The sequence below is a fragment of the Rattus norvegicus genome, chromosome 3 (genome assembly GCF_021556685.1).
Source record: "Rattus norvegicus strain SHRSP/BbbUtx chromosome 3, alternate assembly SHRSP_T2T, whole genome shotgun sequence".
Lineage (NCBI taxonomy): Eukaryota > Metazoa > Chordata > Mammalia > Rodentia > Muridae > Rattus > Rattus norvegicus.
Genome location: NC_141536.1, coordinates 108,792,118 through 108,807,100, shown reverse-complemented (window position 1 = coordinate 108,807,100; position 14,983 = coordinate 108,792,118). Strand labels below are relative to the sequence as shown.

At 50.8% G+C, this 14,983-nt stretch overlaps 1 protein-coding gene across 1 annotated transcript in view; it reads right to left on the bottom strand.

Moving 5' to 3' along the window:
• Nucleotides 1-471: 471 nt before the first annotated feature.
• The window catches only part of Duox1 (dual oxidase 1), a 35,048-nt gene continuing 20,536 nt past the window's right edge, over nucleotides 472-14,983 (bottom strand). Inside the window, 14 exon segments of the mRNA NM_153739.3 lie at nucleotides 472-1,147; nucleotides 1,779-1,907; nucleotides 2,002-2,157; nucleotides 3,246-3,404; nucleotides 3,632-3,864; nucleotides 4,230-4,383; nucleotides 8,244-8,371; nucleotides 9,792-9,841; nucleotides 10,053-10,152; nucleotides 10,639-10,869; nucleotides 11,015-11,193; nucleotides 12,009-12,134; nucleotides 12,493-12,562; nucleotides 14,603-14,778. Of these exon segments, the coding sequence (NP_714961.2) occupies nucleotides 1,025-1,147; nucleotides 1,779-1,907; nucleotides 2,002-2,157; nucleotides 3,246-3,404; nucleotides 3,632-3,864; nucleotides 4,230-4,383; nucleotides 8,244-8,371; nucleotides 9,792-9,841; nucleotides 10,053-10,152; nucleotides 10,639-10,869; nucleotides 11,015-11,193; nucleotides 12,009-12,134; nucleotides 12,493-12,562; nucleotides 14,603-14,778 (2,014 nt within the window). The 3' untranslated portion in view covers nucleotides 472-1,024.

Here is a 14,983-nt window from a genome sequence, read left to right as displayed (position 1 = left end):
CCAAAGTGAGGGTGTGTGATCTGAGAAACCAGGGAGTAGATGGAATCATTTGGCATTGGGCAGCTTTTCAGAAATTCTCCGAGAGTTGCTCTGCTTTTGAGTGACCGGAAGAGAACTCACCATTTTGCATATCAGGAAACAGACCTGGGGCAGTTAGGAGACTTCTGTCTCCTCGTGTTGCCCAGAAGACCTTGTCTGGGGCAGAGCTAGAATAGCTAATGCCTTGGAGGAAGTCAGGCTGACTGCAGCTCCCTGGGACTCCTCTGTCCTTCCTGACCGCTATCAGCAGCCTCACACAGTCCAGCGTGAGGAAGGGGACCCTCCCCCGCCCCAGGAGGAGGGAAGAGACCTCCATTGGGGTATTCAGCCTTTGCCGCTTTTATTCGGTAGTGAGACATTGGCAAAGCCCACTGGGTGGATGATTTCCTTAGCTTCACCCTAACCTGAGACAGAAAGAAAAAGAAACCCCCGAAGAGGGAAACACCGTTTATTTGCAAAAGAGAGGGAGAGAGGTCTGGAGGGCACTGCTCCAGGAGGTTAGTGGGTACAGAAGGGTCTGACTACATTTTAAAGTTCGAGAGATCAGTTGTGCGGTTAGGCTGGTCTTTCTGTAAGTGGCCCCTGGCTACTCTAGACATCTCCCAACCATTTTGAAGACAGGAAGAACAGAGTGAAGAGGACTCAAAGATGCCAGCATCCATACTACACTCAGACTCAATTACCTACACACACTTGACAGGTTGTCTGCTGAAGTTTTGCGACTCTCACATTGTCCCATCCCCAAACCTCCCCTACTTCAGAACCTGTAGTTCTTAAACATTGCTCTTTCTCCGAGCTCAGCTCACGACACACTCTGGCCCTAGAGATCTCTGAGCCCACATATGATGCCTGAGCATGGCTGTCTGGATCAAGTTGGCAGGTGGGAAGGGCCAAGGCTGAGGTGGCCAGAAAGGAAGAGCACTGGGTTGAGGCACAGGCCAAAGCCCCTGCTGTCCTCGCAGGGCAGAGTGGGCATAGTTGCTGGCTAGAAGTTCTCATAATGGTGAGAGAAGTGAGTCCTATCCTGCTTGTTGATGAGCTGACAGGCCTTCTCCACGTTCTTGGTCATGCCAGGGGGACCACAGCTAAATACTCCAATCTTTCGCACCTGTTGGAGGAGGAAGAGCCAAAGGGGAACACAATTGCTGCTATAGCTGGGTCAGTATTCAAAACAATAGCCAGGTTCATGCTCCTGGTGCAGGCTAGTGTTTTGGTCCTGTTAAAGACCATTCAGTGTTCACACTGAAGATTTATTTTGTACCATGTGTAGTGAGGGCTGGCTCACAGTCTAGCTCAATGTTATGAGTGCTAGGTCGGTATAAAAGGTCCAGCCAAACCAATGTTCAAATGAGGGACAGCTTGGTGTATATGATATCTGTGGTCAGCCCACTCACTGTTCACCATAAAAATTAGTCCCACATCCAGGAAAAGAGCTGGCTTAGTAGCAACGGTAAGTGTAGCCCTGAGTGTATAGTGTATAGTGTATTATTGGGCTCTTCTGTTTAGTGGATGAACTTAGGCTTCAGAGTTGGCAAATCTCTGTGCCCTTCATCCTTCCTCCTTTACTGTCTTCCTGCCTTAGAATGGCCCTTTATGTTGCTCTAGTCTATAACTTACTAATCTCCCAAGAGATAGATTCTCAGCAGTGGCCAATTGTTCCCTTGATAGAATAGGACTGAACTTTGCTTAGCCCCCAGATGATCAAGGGAGTGGAGAACTAAGATATGAAGTAGACTTACTTGGGGGTGGACCTCCTGCAGAGAGTTGAAAAAGGGCTCAAAGGGAGGGCGACCAAAGTGGGTGACAGAGCGCAGGCCCGTGAACAGACTCCTGTTCAGCACCTTCTGGAAGTGCCTCTCACAGATGTACTGGGGAGTGAGATGGGGGAGGAAGGTCATGGCCAGGACCAACCCTCGACCCTGAGAGCGCCCCGCCTGTCATGGCTGGCTGGCCCTGGCCTACCAGCATGGTGGTCCTGAGGTCAAACTTCTCAGCCAGCTGAGTGATATAGATGTGCACAGACACCAGGTCCCGGCTGTCATTCTCCTCAACTTCCCGGATGATGTCAGCCAGCCACTCAAACTGCCGCTGAGTCCTTGTCACCCAGATGAAGTAGATCTGAGGACACACACTGGGGCTCAGGGCCAGCTCAGGGTCTGCCTCCCTACAGGTGGTGCATCTCAACATGGGATTCTGCCCTTAGCTAGTCTGTCCCCGCCCCTAGACACCTAGGAAATAAAGTGTACAGGAAGTAGGCCCAGCTTCAATACAGAGATGTATTGACCTTAGACAGAGAGAGGTGGGAGTGAGAAGCAATCTCACCAGACCAAAGAGCCTTCCACCACGGAGCTGAAAGTCTATCAGCTCCAAGCAGCTTTCTTAAGCCAAGTCCACCCTAGCACTTCCTTCAGTGGGTGCTGCTAGTCTGAGCAGCTGACTAGAGGCAGAACTTTTGAGCTAAAAGGCATTTCATAGAACTGCCACCCTAGGGATCCTTAGCTACCTGAAATGTGATTTTTAAAAAAAGGAGGACCCCCTGTGGGGAGCCAACTTAAGCTTTCAAGACAATAAGCCAATTGCTGCAAATGAAGGAACAGAGAAGAGCTGGCACTGGACAAGGACAGGAAAGGAGCTGACACCCTCTGAGTGCAGGCAGCATGTAGGCTGGGCCTCTGCCTGCCGCATTCCAGCACACCTGATTCACCTGCCAGGCCCAGAGAGACAAGCCGGAGCCTGCCACTGGGTCAGAATTACAGAAAAGGGGGCCTGAAGCCTTGGCTATGTTGCTAGGCCAACCCACCTGCAAGTCCTACCTCAGCACCTCCCCGGATCCTGAGACCTAAGCCAGTTTTACTTGTACCCCACCCTAAAGGCACCCTTCCCTCTCCTAGCCGGTGATCCAAGGGCTGGCCTCTTCTGGATGAGGGAATGTGGTTTCATTGCTTGCTTGTTTTGTTTTCCCTTCCTTCAGCCCTTCCTGGGGAGACTCCCACAAGTTACTCCTGCATGGGCACTCCTATGAAGGAGCTCTTGGAACCTGGGTGGGGGCCTACAGTCTTCAGTATACAGATTCTGCTGTCAGGACATCTTTGCAACACACTGCCCCTCTATGGGTTTCAGACCAACTCCTCTTTGTCCGGACATCAGTGACAGGAACGGAGGCAGGAGATGCAACCATTGTTAGGTGAATGGGGGCTGGTACTCACCTTCTTACAGAACACTTGGCAGCTGACTGATGACTTGAAAACCAGGTCTTTGAGGATGGAGGCAAAGGGGGTGACCCCAATTCCAGCTCCCACTAGTACTGACACCTCAAATTTATGCCACTCCTGGTGGCCTTCTCCAAATGGTCCATCGAGGTACAGCTGTAGGGAGTGCAGTGGTTTTTAAATTCAGCTTGGCCATCATTCTGAAGCCCGGAGTGGAAACAGTTGGGAAAGGGAGTTATACAACATCAGGAAAGATACAGGGTAGGGTTGGATCTGTGTCTTTTCTGGGATAGCCAGTCTCTGGCTTGTGGAAGGGGGCAGTACAATGGGGAGCCTGGGATGCTGGGGTTATAAGAGTGAATAGATATCTGAAGTTGGGGCACCTTTGGGTATCTGGCACAGGTGTCACCCGTTGGGGGTGAGTAGATCTCCCTGAGGCGGGTGGTCCAGGGTCCAGCTGCCCGGATGTGCAGGCTGAGTGTGTCCTCGTGGGGTGCAGAAGTCAGTGTGAAAGGGTGGTACTCGGTGGTTCCCAGAGCCAGGCATGCAATTCGAACCCACTGCCCTGACTTATACTCAAAGCCCTGGGGCCTCTGGAACCGCAGGTGGGTCACTCCTAGGAAGGGATGATGCAAGAAACTGTTGTCTTGGAACCAGCAACAGTATGGTCTCCAGAAAGTTCCTCCAACCTCAGCTCTGATAACAAGTAGACATTGTTTTATAGAGCCTTGCCTTGAGGAGGAGCTGGGGGATACATGGGGCACAGGGGAAGCCTGGCCCAGTCTGCTCCACTCTCTGTATTAAGCAGGCCTTAATCTTCTAGCAAAGAACATTTCTTGTCAAATTATTCCTCCCAGTGACTCCAGGCCCCTTCCGCCTCCACTGGGCAAGGCCAGTAGACTGGGGTGGTCTGGGCACTGTTCGTGCTCTGTCAGTTGCCTTAGTAGCCAAGCTGGTTTCCTTACAACCTCCAGGCCTTACCTGAAGGCAGCAGCTCAGCCTTCACCACGCTGATCTCCACCTTCTTCCGGCTCAGGCTCACCAGCTTGTCCCCCACATAGATAATGGCGGGGACCAGGAAGAAGATGTGGAATCGGGGCATCTGGATCAGAGCAAAGCTGCCATGGATGATGAGCTGCACAGACCAGAGAACATGGCTCAGACCCAGGGGTGCATGCAACAGACTGTGGGGCCAGCTTTGGCCTTAGACCCTAGGAACTTCCCCACTGGGGCATCCATTCCCCACCTCATCATCTAGGTTCTAAACAGCCTCTGTCGCCTCCATCCTCCAAAGCATTCCAAAGGAGTTCTACCATCCCAGACATAGCCAAATTGACTCCCACCTGAACTCTGTAAGATACCTAGTGTGTGTATTGGAGAGCATGTGCAGGGTTTGGGGGGGAATCTCAGATGTAGCCCATGCTGGCCTTGAGCTTGTGACGATCCTCCTGCCTCAGCCTTTTGAGTGCAGGATTTACAAGCCTGCATCAACACACCTGGCCAGTGTGACCTTTTGAAGTCCCTTTTTACCATGCCTTCTGTCTAAAAAGCCTTCCCATTATACCCTCTGGCCTTGCAGCGCTCTGGCCTCTAGAACTGTACTAGCTGACTCTTCCTCTCCGCTCTTTAAATACACGACCTTTGGGTTCAGAATAGTTGCTCTTACAGGGCTAAGGGGAAGCCTGTGCTTCCTGCTCCCAGTTCTTCCCATGGCAACTTCCATCCCCCTTCCCAAGCCTCAGCAGAAATGGTGCCTCCTCAGCCTTACGTCAGTCTCATCATATCTCCTCGTTAATCTGCCATCATCCATGATCAGCCTTTGCTCATTCCCATGCATATCAGACTGAATGGTCTGAGGAGGCAGGGGCTGTGCCAGCATTGCTTTGGTTTTTCATAGTGCCTGCTGGATACACACTTGGTTGGGAAGAGGACATCCTATTTATCCTACCTTTTGGTGGCTAAGAACACCTAACTAGTCTATCTTTTCCATGAAATGACCTGGCTGTTACCACCCCCACCCAAGATTCTCTCCCTCCCTCTCTTGTTCTCTAGGGTTTAAGCCTAGAGACTTAGACGAGCTAGGTAAGTGTTAGCCATAGAGCTACATCCAAACTCTTTTCTTTCTTTTTGTTTTGAGGAAGTCTTAACGATTCAGTTAAACTGGCCTTGAACTCACTCTGTAGACCAGGCAGGCTCTGAACTTGCAATCCTCCTACTTCAGTCCCCCAAGTAGCTGGGACTGGAGACATGTGCTGTCAGGCCCTACTACAAGGTTTTCTTTTAGGTCACGCGTGCCTGCTTCCTCTCTGTGGCCTGCGACACTAGTGACCTCCTCTTCACCTCGGTGAAGTTGCTACTTCAGCAAGTGTTCTTCTGGTCCTGCCTCAGCCTTTCCGGCCACTCAGTTTTCAGATCCTTGCTGGCCCCATCTGTCACCCCCAGTCATGGGTGTGGTCCAAGCCTAGTTTCCTCCCTCACTGCTCTTGTCTTTCCATGCTCCACCATGTCCATGGCTCTGATAAGACGTAACCATTCTGCCTTATCAGCCAGCCCTACATGTCCTGCTGCTACCCAGGCCTGTTTCCTTTGTCCCCCGAAAAGTCTATCATCTGCGTGCATGCCCTTCTACCTAGATCCTGCTACCTGGATTGTTCTTCAGTTTCCAGTCAGCCTTGTCACTCTTTAGCGCTCTCTTATGAAGCTGTGGCCTATGTCCCATTTTCTCTCAAAGTCACCCCTGACCAGTAAGTAAACCTTTACTCCGTGGCTTTCTATGGCTTACTGTTTGACCATTCTGCTCAGCAGTTCCTTCTGTGCAGTGTGCATGTGGCACTGGTCTCTGCGGCAAATTCTAAATTCCTAAAGGTAGGGTTTTGAGTTGCTACCTGTTGGACTTCCCTCAGAACTAAGACAGAAGAGACCCTCGGTTGCCATCTGTTTAATTGAAATCAGGTCTCTTGTTCAGGAATTCCTCCCCCAGTCAAGAGTTCCACATTTTTTAATCTTTCCCCCACAGTGGGGGGAGATCAGTTTCTGAATTGCTAACATAGACATTCTTTCTCAGGGTCTGCTCTATACTGGAGTCGTTTACTTATAACTTTCCTTTCTGCCCACAGCCAAGTGCCTCCTTCCACCTCCTGTGATAAGTGAGAAGTTACTTAGTCCTGATCTCCCTACCCATGTTCTCAGTCTGCCAGGCTAGGGCTGCCCAGCAACCTAGTGATGTCTACAAGCAGCACTGAGTCAGGAAGCGGTCTGGGACTTAGGGGATCAAGCTAGCCACTCTACTGGGTCTTCCCACCATTTTATCACCAGGAACAAGAAACATTTTCGTAGCAGAAGCAGTAGGCAGCACCCTAGGGCCCCACACATTATTGGATAGGTAAGAAATTAGTGGGAAGGGAGGAAATTAGTTAACCACAGCTCCCAGAGGAGGGAGAGATTCTTTGGAAATAAACATCAGCAGTTCTAGGAAATATCCGAAGCCAAGCCAGATAGTTATTTCAGAATCAGAAAGTGCTGAACCACAGGCAAGAGTGTGTGTGTGCTGTGTGTGTGTTGTGTGTTCTGTGTATGTGTATTGTGTGTGTATTGTGTGTGTGTGTGTGTGTGTGTGTGTGTGTGTGTGTGTGTATCCCAGCTGTTAGTGAGGACAGAGCTGTATCTGGGAGGAGGGAGAAGGACAACAGGATCAGGCCACACCAGGCAGTGGTACATTCCTAATCTCAGAACAAAGGAGACACCTGTATACTCTATTAGGAAATAAAAATGCTAGTCATGGGGGCTTGGGCTCTTTGAATGCTAGCAGCCAAGCCATCAATCATCTGGTAGGAAAAGTGAAGGCCTTCAGACTTGGGCACCGTGCCCTTTGGGGAATACTGTGTGCCTGAGGTGGGCAATCTGGGTAATAGCACAGGGACCCAGGTCAGAGTCGGCTCAGGAGTTGAGGTGAATCAGCTGATGACAACACAGCGGAGGATGAAGGGATCAGGAGAGGACAGGGAATGTGAAAGAAAGAAGACATGGAGCCTGGGTTGAGAAGGAAACATTATAGGTGGGTAAGAATAGCACAGGTAGAATCCAGCCTCTGCCTGGGCCTTCTCCAACAGATACTGTCAGGCATTGTCTCTAAGTTCTGAGTTAGCTGACAGGCCAGTGTCATGACATCTCCTGGAGAGTGAGTCTACATCAGAAGAATGCCACATCTGTTCTCTGTTCCCTTCTCTGCTTCCTCCTGGCTGCAGGCTCTGGTGTAAGAGATCCCTTCCTCTGCCACCTAGCCTCTGAGTGTCTTCACAGGCCCAAGCCACTCTGTCTCCGGTGTCAGGACCTGAACTCTCTCCTTGGAGCCCAGACCATCTGTACCTCTGTCTGTCTGTCTGTCTGTCCATGGTGTTGTTAATACTTCAGATAATCTCCTTCTCCTCCAGTCATCTGTCTCAGCGTCCTCCTGAAACAATTGCTCCGTCCAAAACCTAACAAGGTGGAGTCTAAAGTTCATCTTATCAGCAATCTGTCTGGTGTTTTAAGTGACCTCATTAACTTTACAAGTGTTCTTTGGCTGGATGATGTGGCTGATGCTTTCTCAGTTGAGATCAGAACAGAACAGAACCCTTTAAACTTTCTCTGAAAGAGTAATTCTTGCTTAAGGTGCAAGAAATCCACCCTGGAACCAAAATCCAGCCGCTCAAAGGTAGAGAAGAACTGGAGAGAAATGGTGTGGGGAAGTCTGTGAGGAAGGGGGAGGAGCCTGGCAGGGCTGCTACCGAAGGAGAAAAAAACCCACGGAAAGGAGGGACTCTTCCAAGAGCCGCATAATGGGGCCAGCCTACTGGAGAGCCTCACTCTATAATTTCCATCTTTGTAGAGGGATGTGGAGAAACGAATACGTGAAATAACTAAGGGGATGGAAAATCAATGTCCCAGCCTTCATGGCCTCCCACGGAATATCTTTTACATACCCCAAAGGCCTGGACCATGGCCAAAAACCCTCACCAGGATGTAGAGAAAAATGTAGAGGTGGTGGGTCAGCCAGAAGCCCCGGAAACTGCGGCGGCGGAAGTGGTGGGAAGCGAAGACATACATGATGGCCAGGGCCAGGAGCAGCAGGACCCCAGTGAGACCTGTGAAGAGGACAGGAGGCAGGAGACTGAGGGACAGTGCCGTGTGGAGGGTGTCCTGGGGTATTCAGTCAGGGTCCCTCTCTACTCTATCCAAACTGGAGGGGTGACAAAGTGGTCTTGAACTTGAGTTCAATGCCCAGGTCATAGATGCCTTCTAATTCAGCATTGCCTATTCATCTTCTTTAGCTGTAATCCTTTCTGCTCGTGTCTTTACATCTTTTTTAAATGTCACCCCTTTCCCTGACCCTCAGGTCCTCAAAAGCAAGGACCACACTAGGCTGCCTCACCACTGAGCCTCCTCCCTGTTGCCAGACCTGGCACACCGCAGGCTTTGTAGAAATGTGTGCTGAATGAATTAGATGCACAGAAATCTCTAGATGACATGGACAGACCTATCAGGCTCTGTCCCCAGGGTGATAAAACTGCACCACCCACTTGGATATCAGAGGACTTGACAGGAACTCTGAACCAACCTGTGCATGGGGCCATACTAACCCAGCAAATGGCCAGAGTTCTTTGTCCAGCCTGGAGTTGGTAGAAAGCCCCATCCTCTTTCATGGAGGGTCCCATGTCAGGGGTACAGAGAGGGTAATGCTGGAGCCAGGATGGGGGGTGTGGAAACCCAGAATACCCTCCAGTGATCAAGGAGGAGAGGGGCAGTAATTAGGAAGATTAGAGCCCTGATGTGTGGAAAAGCAAAGGTTAAGAAGGGATTGAACCGCAGCCTGTAAACTTGCGAGCAGAGAGAGGAGCATAAATACAGTCTTATCCACCAAATCCCAGTGTGCTAAAGTCAGCAAGCGCCCTCTGAAGTTCAAAGCAGTAGGATTACAAAAAAAAAACAAAAAAAACAAAAAAAACCTGCTGTATTTCACAGAAAGGCGTGCATAGGAAATACATTACTCCCAAGAGGGGACGGACTGAAATAGAAATAGGTTTAGACAAGTCTTAATAGATTCACAGCTATTAGCTCTGACGCAGCTGATTGTAGGAAGCTAGGACTATCTCCCCCCACCCCACCCACCTTCCGTGACCTTTGTCAAGAAATCTTACGTGTGGGTAGGGACTTATGTCTAATTTAATAAAAAGCCAAGTCTTCTCCCATGCAGCTGGGACACAGCATTCCTCAGAGCAAACGTCATGACAGGTAGATGTATTATGAAGAGGGACCTACTCCCAATCCCCTAAGAGTTGGTCCAGATTGGGGTCCAGGAAGCCCTTTCCAGGGAGGAACTAGCCCAAGGTTGGGGGAGTTAGAATGCAGTCAAGCTAAGTCTTACAACCAAGGAGTGTCCTCGGGGACAGAGGACAGAGCTTGGCTTACTGTAAGAGTTGAGAAGGTTTAGCTGTTCAGTGACAGAACCCAGAGCCTAGAGTTTAGAGTGAAGCCCAGACATTGACAGAAGGGAGGGGCTCTCACCTGGCACAGTCTGGAAGAACCACCAGTAATACTTCTGAGGGAACTCCGACCTGTGCGGAAGACAGAGCAAAGCAGTGAGGAGCGGTCTCTGGGACCTCTCCTCCAGTTCCCAGAGGAGCAGCACGACCTAGTCACCAGGCTCTCCTCCTGCCAGTGGCTCAGCTTGCTCATTGCCAGTTTATCCCAGAAAGGGACACTGTCCTCTAGGCCAAGAAGATTTATCCTTTCCCTTCAAGAAATTCACTCCTGACACACACTTACCCGTCATCGTGGAAGAGGTCAGGGAAGAGGCAAGAGAGGACACTGAGGGGGCTGATGGAGAACAGGTACACATTCACTACGTGGCCAGCACTGTGTAAGACTAAGAGAGACCAGACATGGTGGTTAGCCCAGGGACAGCCAAGTGAGGGTGCACGACACATTCAAGTGGCAAACAGGGTTGAACGAAACAGCACCTTTGGGTTGCTGACCTGTAATCAACCTCCTGCTCCTCCCCCGTTCAAGCCCCCGAACACAACCACATGAGTCTAAAATTAGATGATTGGAAGCACATCCCTATGGTTTCTTTCACAGATCCGTTTCAAAGCAAAAGAACTAGGAAAGCAATCATTGGCATCCTTGTGCTAGAGTCTTGGTAGATTGTCGGAAGTTGGGGCAGGGATGCCCTCGAAAATACGAGAAAAGCCAGTCAGGGAAGGGTGGGCTCTTGGCTAACTCCATCCTAGTGGAGAAGGCACCCCAAATTGCTTTAAAGTTAGGTACAAATGATGGTGGGGAGGAGTGCGAGAGGAGAGGAAGCCAGCAAGGGCAAAAGGCACCAAGAGAACTCCCGAGCCGCAGCCCCTGCCTGTAAGGATGATGGCTGTGGAGGCGATGAAGCGGTGGAAGTCCACAGCGGCATCAAAGGGAATGTAGCGGTTGAGGAAGGTCTCCCGCAGGAAGGTGATGAGGTTGCGGCACATAGTGAGCAAAATGTAGGAAAACATGAAGGAGATGCTGGCCGCCGTGCCTCGGGACAGGATGATGCCCACACGGGTAGTATCGGTGATGCCGCTGTGGTGCGCGGCAAACGCATAGTCTGTGGAGGGGGAACCAGTGCAGTTGTAGGCGACGCTATTGTCTTTTACTGCAGCCCGCCCTTCCCCCAACCCCACAACGGGGTGCGTGTCACTCACAATAAGCCCCAATTCCCGGCCCCAGACTTGCGGTATGATGTCACTCACAGTAGGCTCTCTCCAGGAAGAGCGCCCCAGTGATGGTGTAGAACACTGCCACACAGCCAATGTGGCGCCTGTAGTTCTCAATGAAGCGCTTGAACTGCTGCACGGTTTGGTGGCGGCGGCTGCGTTGAAACTTCTCTCGGTGCGCCTCAGTGAACAGTAAGGGCTGGAATGAAGTTACCCTGGAAGAGAGGAAACCTTAGCCTTTGGCTTGTGAGCTCAATACCAGTGGAAACCTGCTACCCCAAGGGGGAGCCTCTAAGGGACAGCCTGAGAAGGACAGACCCAAAGGCTTTGCCCCACTGTCTAAGTGAGGTCTAACATCCTAGTAGTTACTTCATCTCCGAGGATACACTCTGTCTACAACAGGGTCCATTCACAGACAGTCCCTTCCTCTCCCTGTTTGTAGTTCCTACCAGGCACCCACAGTGAGGCTTTGGAAGACTCAAGAGGCCTGTCACAGTTAGCTTGAGCAGTCAACTTGGCACACTTGGTATCTGGTTGGCATACTTGTGGAGCAGTTTTTCCTTATTAATGTCAGCAAATCCAGCCGACCATGGGCAGTGCCATCCCTAGACAGGTGAGCCTAGGCTGGACAGGAAAGGGAGCTGAACAAGCTAGAGGAAGCAGGCCAAGAACCAGTGTGTCTTTGTGGTTTCCGTTTCTCACTCCTGCCTTGGGCCTCTCTATGATAGAGTGTAACCTGTTAAGCCCTTCCTCCCGGAGTTGCTTGTACTCATGGTTTTGTCTTAGCAACAAAACCTAATTAGGGCAGGCCCTCTGTAAAGGCCCTCCTGACTCCCCAGGCAAAGGGAGAAAACATCCTTAAGTTTCCCTTGCCCTCCCTACCATTCTAAGATGCATCAGTATGGTGCGCCAGACTCGCTGCACCAAAGTATTGTGGGGCAGGGAATATCCGCCCATAAAGCAGACTGCCCTGAACCACGCAGTGGATTGTTGGAGGGATGCGTAGACTTCGGGGCCACAGCAGGCATACTTTTTGCCAAACCTCCGTCGAATCTCTTGAGGAGGGTCCGTGTCCACGGGGCACTGCAGTCTCTGTGGGGATGACGCTGTCTTCGTATTGTTTCGGGCACAATGGGCGCTCATTCTAGGTGAAGGGCTAGGAAGGAAAGGCAAAGGGTACCATTTGACCCCTGCGGCCCTGCTCTACCTCCAAACTGACTGTCCGGGAAAGATCAAAACCATCCACTCAGCACAGCAAGATTCCCACAGATAGGCAGACACACAGAGGGCATACATCCCAGGTGAGGACACTTGGCCCAGGCAGTAAGCGAGCTTTGCCGAAACTCAGCAGACATTTTCCTTATCTTGATGAAGGATGTGTCTGTCCACTTGGAGGAAGTGGGGCCCTTTTCTGTTTGCATGACCGTGCCGCACAGGATAGTGGGGAGGGGGAGGCCAACCTCAGCCGTTCTTGGCAAATGACAACTACCCAATACGCACAGATGGGAGCTTACCAGATCTTCTCCTGGCTGATGTAGGAGGCTCTCCGGCAGAGGTTCTTGATCACTTCCGGCACTTCCACCCCTGTGGGTGGTGCAGAGCTTGGTTAGGGAACAGCTCAGAGCCCAGAGTCTAGGAGAGCTTGGCTCAAAGTGCAGTGTCCCCTTCTTCCTATGCCCAAGCCTGTAGAAAGGCTCCATTAGAAAGAGCTCATGCCTCAGGGTACCCAAGCCTCAGCTCTTGGCCCCCTTGGGAGCTACACTCACCTGTCAGTGACAGATAGCTATAAGGGAGGTCGCTCAAAACTCTTTCTATTCTGTGTTTGGAATTGTTCACAATAAACCCTGGAGACTTCCTCTCACTGATCTCTCAGGGCTGAGCAGAGCAAGGCCAAGCTACAAGTTCAAGTGCTTAGGAAGTCTGGGGCCTCCAAGGGGCTTCTAAGTTCTGAGCCAACCCCAAAGATGTCTTGGCTCATGGTAAACTGGTCTATGTGAAGCACAAGTGTTTAAAGGTTTGCTTGTTTTAAGGTTACATTTGCTGGTGCTCATATCCATGTATCCATGTACATCACACACGTGCCTGGTGCCTGAGGAGGTCAAACAAGAACATCTGATGCCCTGGAACTTGGTGACAAACGGTTGTGAGCCGCCACGTGCTTACTGGGAACTGAACCTGGGTCCTCTACAAGAGCTCTTAACCACCTGATCCTACCTACTCTAACATCAAGTAATTAAAACCAAGTACAGACATTCACTCTCCAATTCTCAGTAAACAGCAAATGTGTCGAAATAGGAATGAAGAGTGGATTCTGCCGAAAAGGGAGGGGCTGCCGAAAAGAGAGGGACTGTTTGTAATATTCTTGTGCCTTTTTCTGTCATGCGAAACCTTCACCAAATAAGATCAGAAGAGAACACAAAACGCGGTGATGATTAAAAGTGAAACAAGACACCACGCATAGTTAACCTTCTGCTTGATCCTCAGTCCCTTGCCTCCGTATCCCAGGGCAGAATATCCCAGCAACTGTGTAGCCTGACTCACTTCCTGGTGCCTCCCTGGCCTCTGCCCACCCTTAGGCCCAAGTGCCCATCATCTTGGCTTGGTAGGAAAAGCTACAAACTCATCTTTCCTCTTCAGCAGCTTCCCTTGCCCTCGGGCCAGAGGAAGCCTCATGCCGAAGTCTATTCACATCTTGCCCAACTCGCTCCTGTCTCTCAGCAGTGCTGCCAGCCCCCACTTGTCTCATAATCTGGGAAGGACTGTGTTTGGTCTCAACATGCCCCGAGAAGAATCACGAAGACAATGTGACAGCTCAGAACAGGCCACACACAGACCCCCTGCTTGTTATTTGTCCCTTCCCTCTCTGAGACCCTGCCCTCCACCCATGTGAGTCAGACACAGGTATGGTAAGAAGGAGCAGGAAGGACAAAAGAGATAGACTGTGATGTACTCAGCAAACGCTTACTGAGAGCACTTAACCAGAAGATAGGGTGGGAGTTGGGGGGACTAAACCCCAAATATACCCGAACCATGCAACCCAACTGAGGAGAACATAGCCTGGTCCAAATAGAGAGGTAACAAAGAGACATTGTCTTCTCCCTGCTCCAAGCATAGAGGTGCAAGGGTGGGGTGGCTTTGGCTAGGAGCCAGGAGAAGCAGGGTTCCAGGCAACGTCTCCTAATGAAGACTTGTGTAGTAGCACACATCAGTTACCTCAGAACTTTAGAGGTAGAGGCAGGAGGACAGCCACAAGTTCAAGGCCAGCCTAGTCTACATTACAAGTTCCAGGCCACCCACCATACACATAGCAAGACTCTGTCTCAAACAAACAAAAGTCTTCAACCCCACCCTGACCCCACCCACTGCAGCAGCCAGGAGACATTCATAAGCCCAGGGCATTTCGTCTTCTTGGGCCCCTTTCTCCATACAGATAAAAATAGATTAGCAGTATCATTTGATAATTGCATGGGTATAAAAGACTATAATCCACTAATCCATATCATGTAGTCGTTATTATATTGACTTTTCTTCTGGTTTTTAAATAAAGTATTTCTGTGGGCTCCTAAAAGTATATAGGAATTATACCAGACAAGTAAATTAGCCCTGATGACCGGGCAGCCCCACCTTTGACACAGAGCTGTGTGAATCGGAGATCGCTGTCGTGGTCGCGCAGCATGAAATGGAAGTCCTCCCAGGTCAGCTCCTCCTTGTCCTGGAAGCCCGACTCCCGGAACATGGACTCCACCACCTCAGCCAGCTGGTCCTTGGACAGGCAGTTGTTGGAGATCTCGATGAAGGACCTAGGGTTGGAAGCAGGTCCCAAGCCCAGACACAAAGGCTCATTGGCTTCCATAAGAGTCCCAGCTCGCTGAATTCCAAGCCTCCTATTAGTTCTAGAAGGCTCCGGTTACAAAGATAAAGAGGATGCCCCCTACTTCCCCTTTATACTTCTGCTATCCCATTGATGGCCCCTTCCCCATGGCATTCCCTGTCCTGCCCACTGGT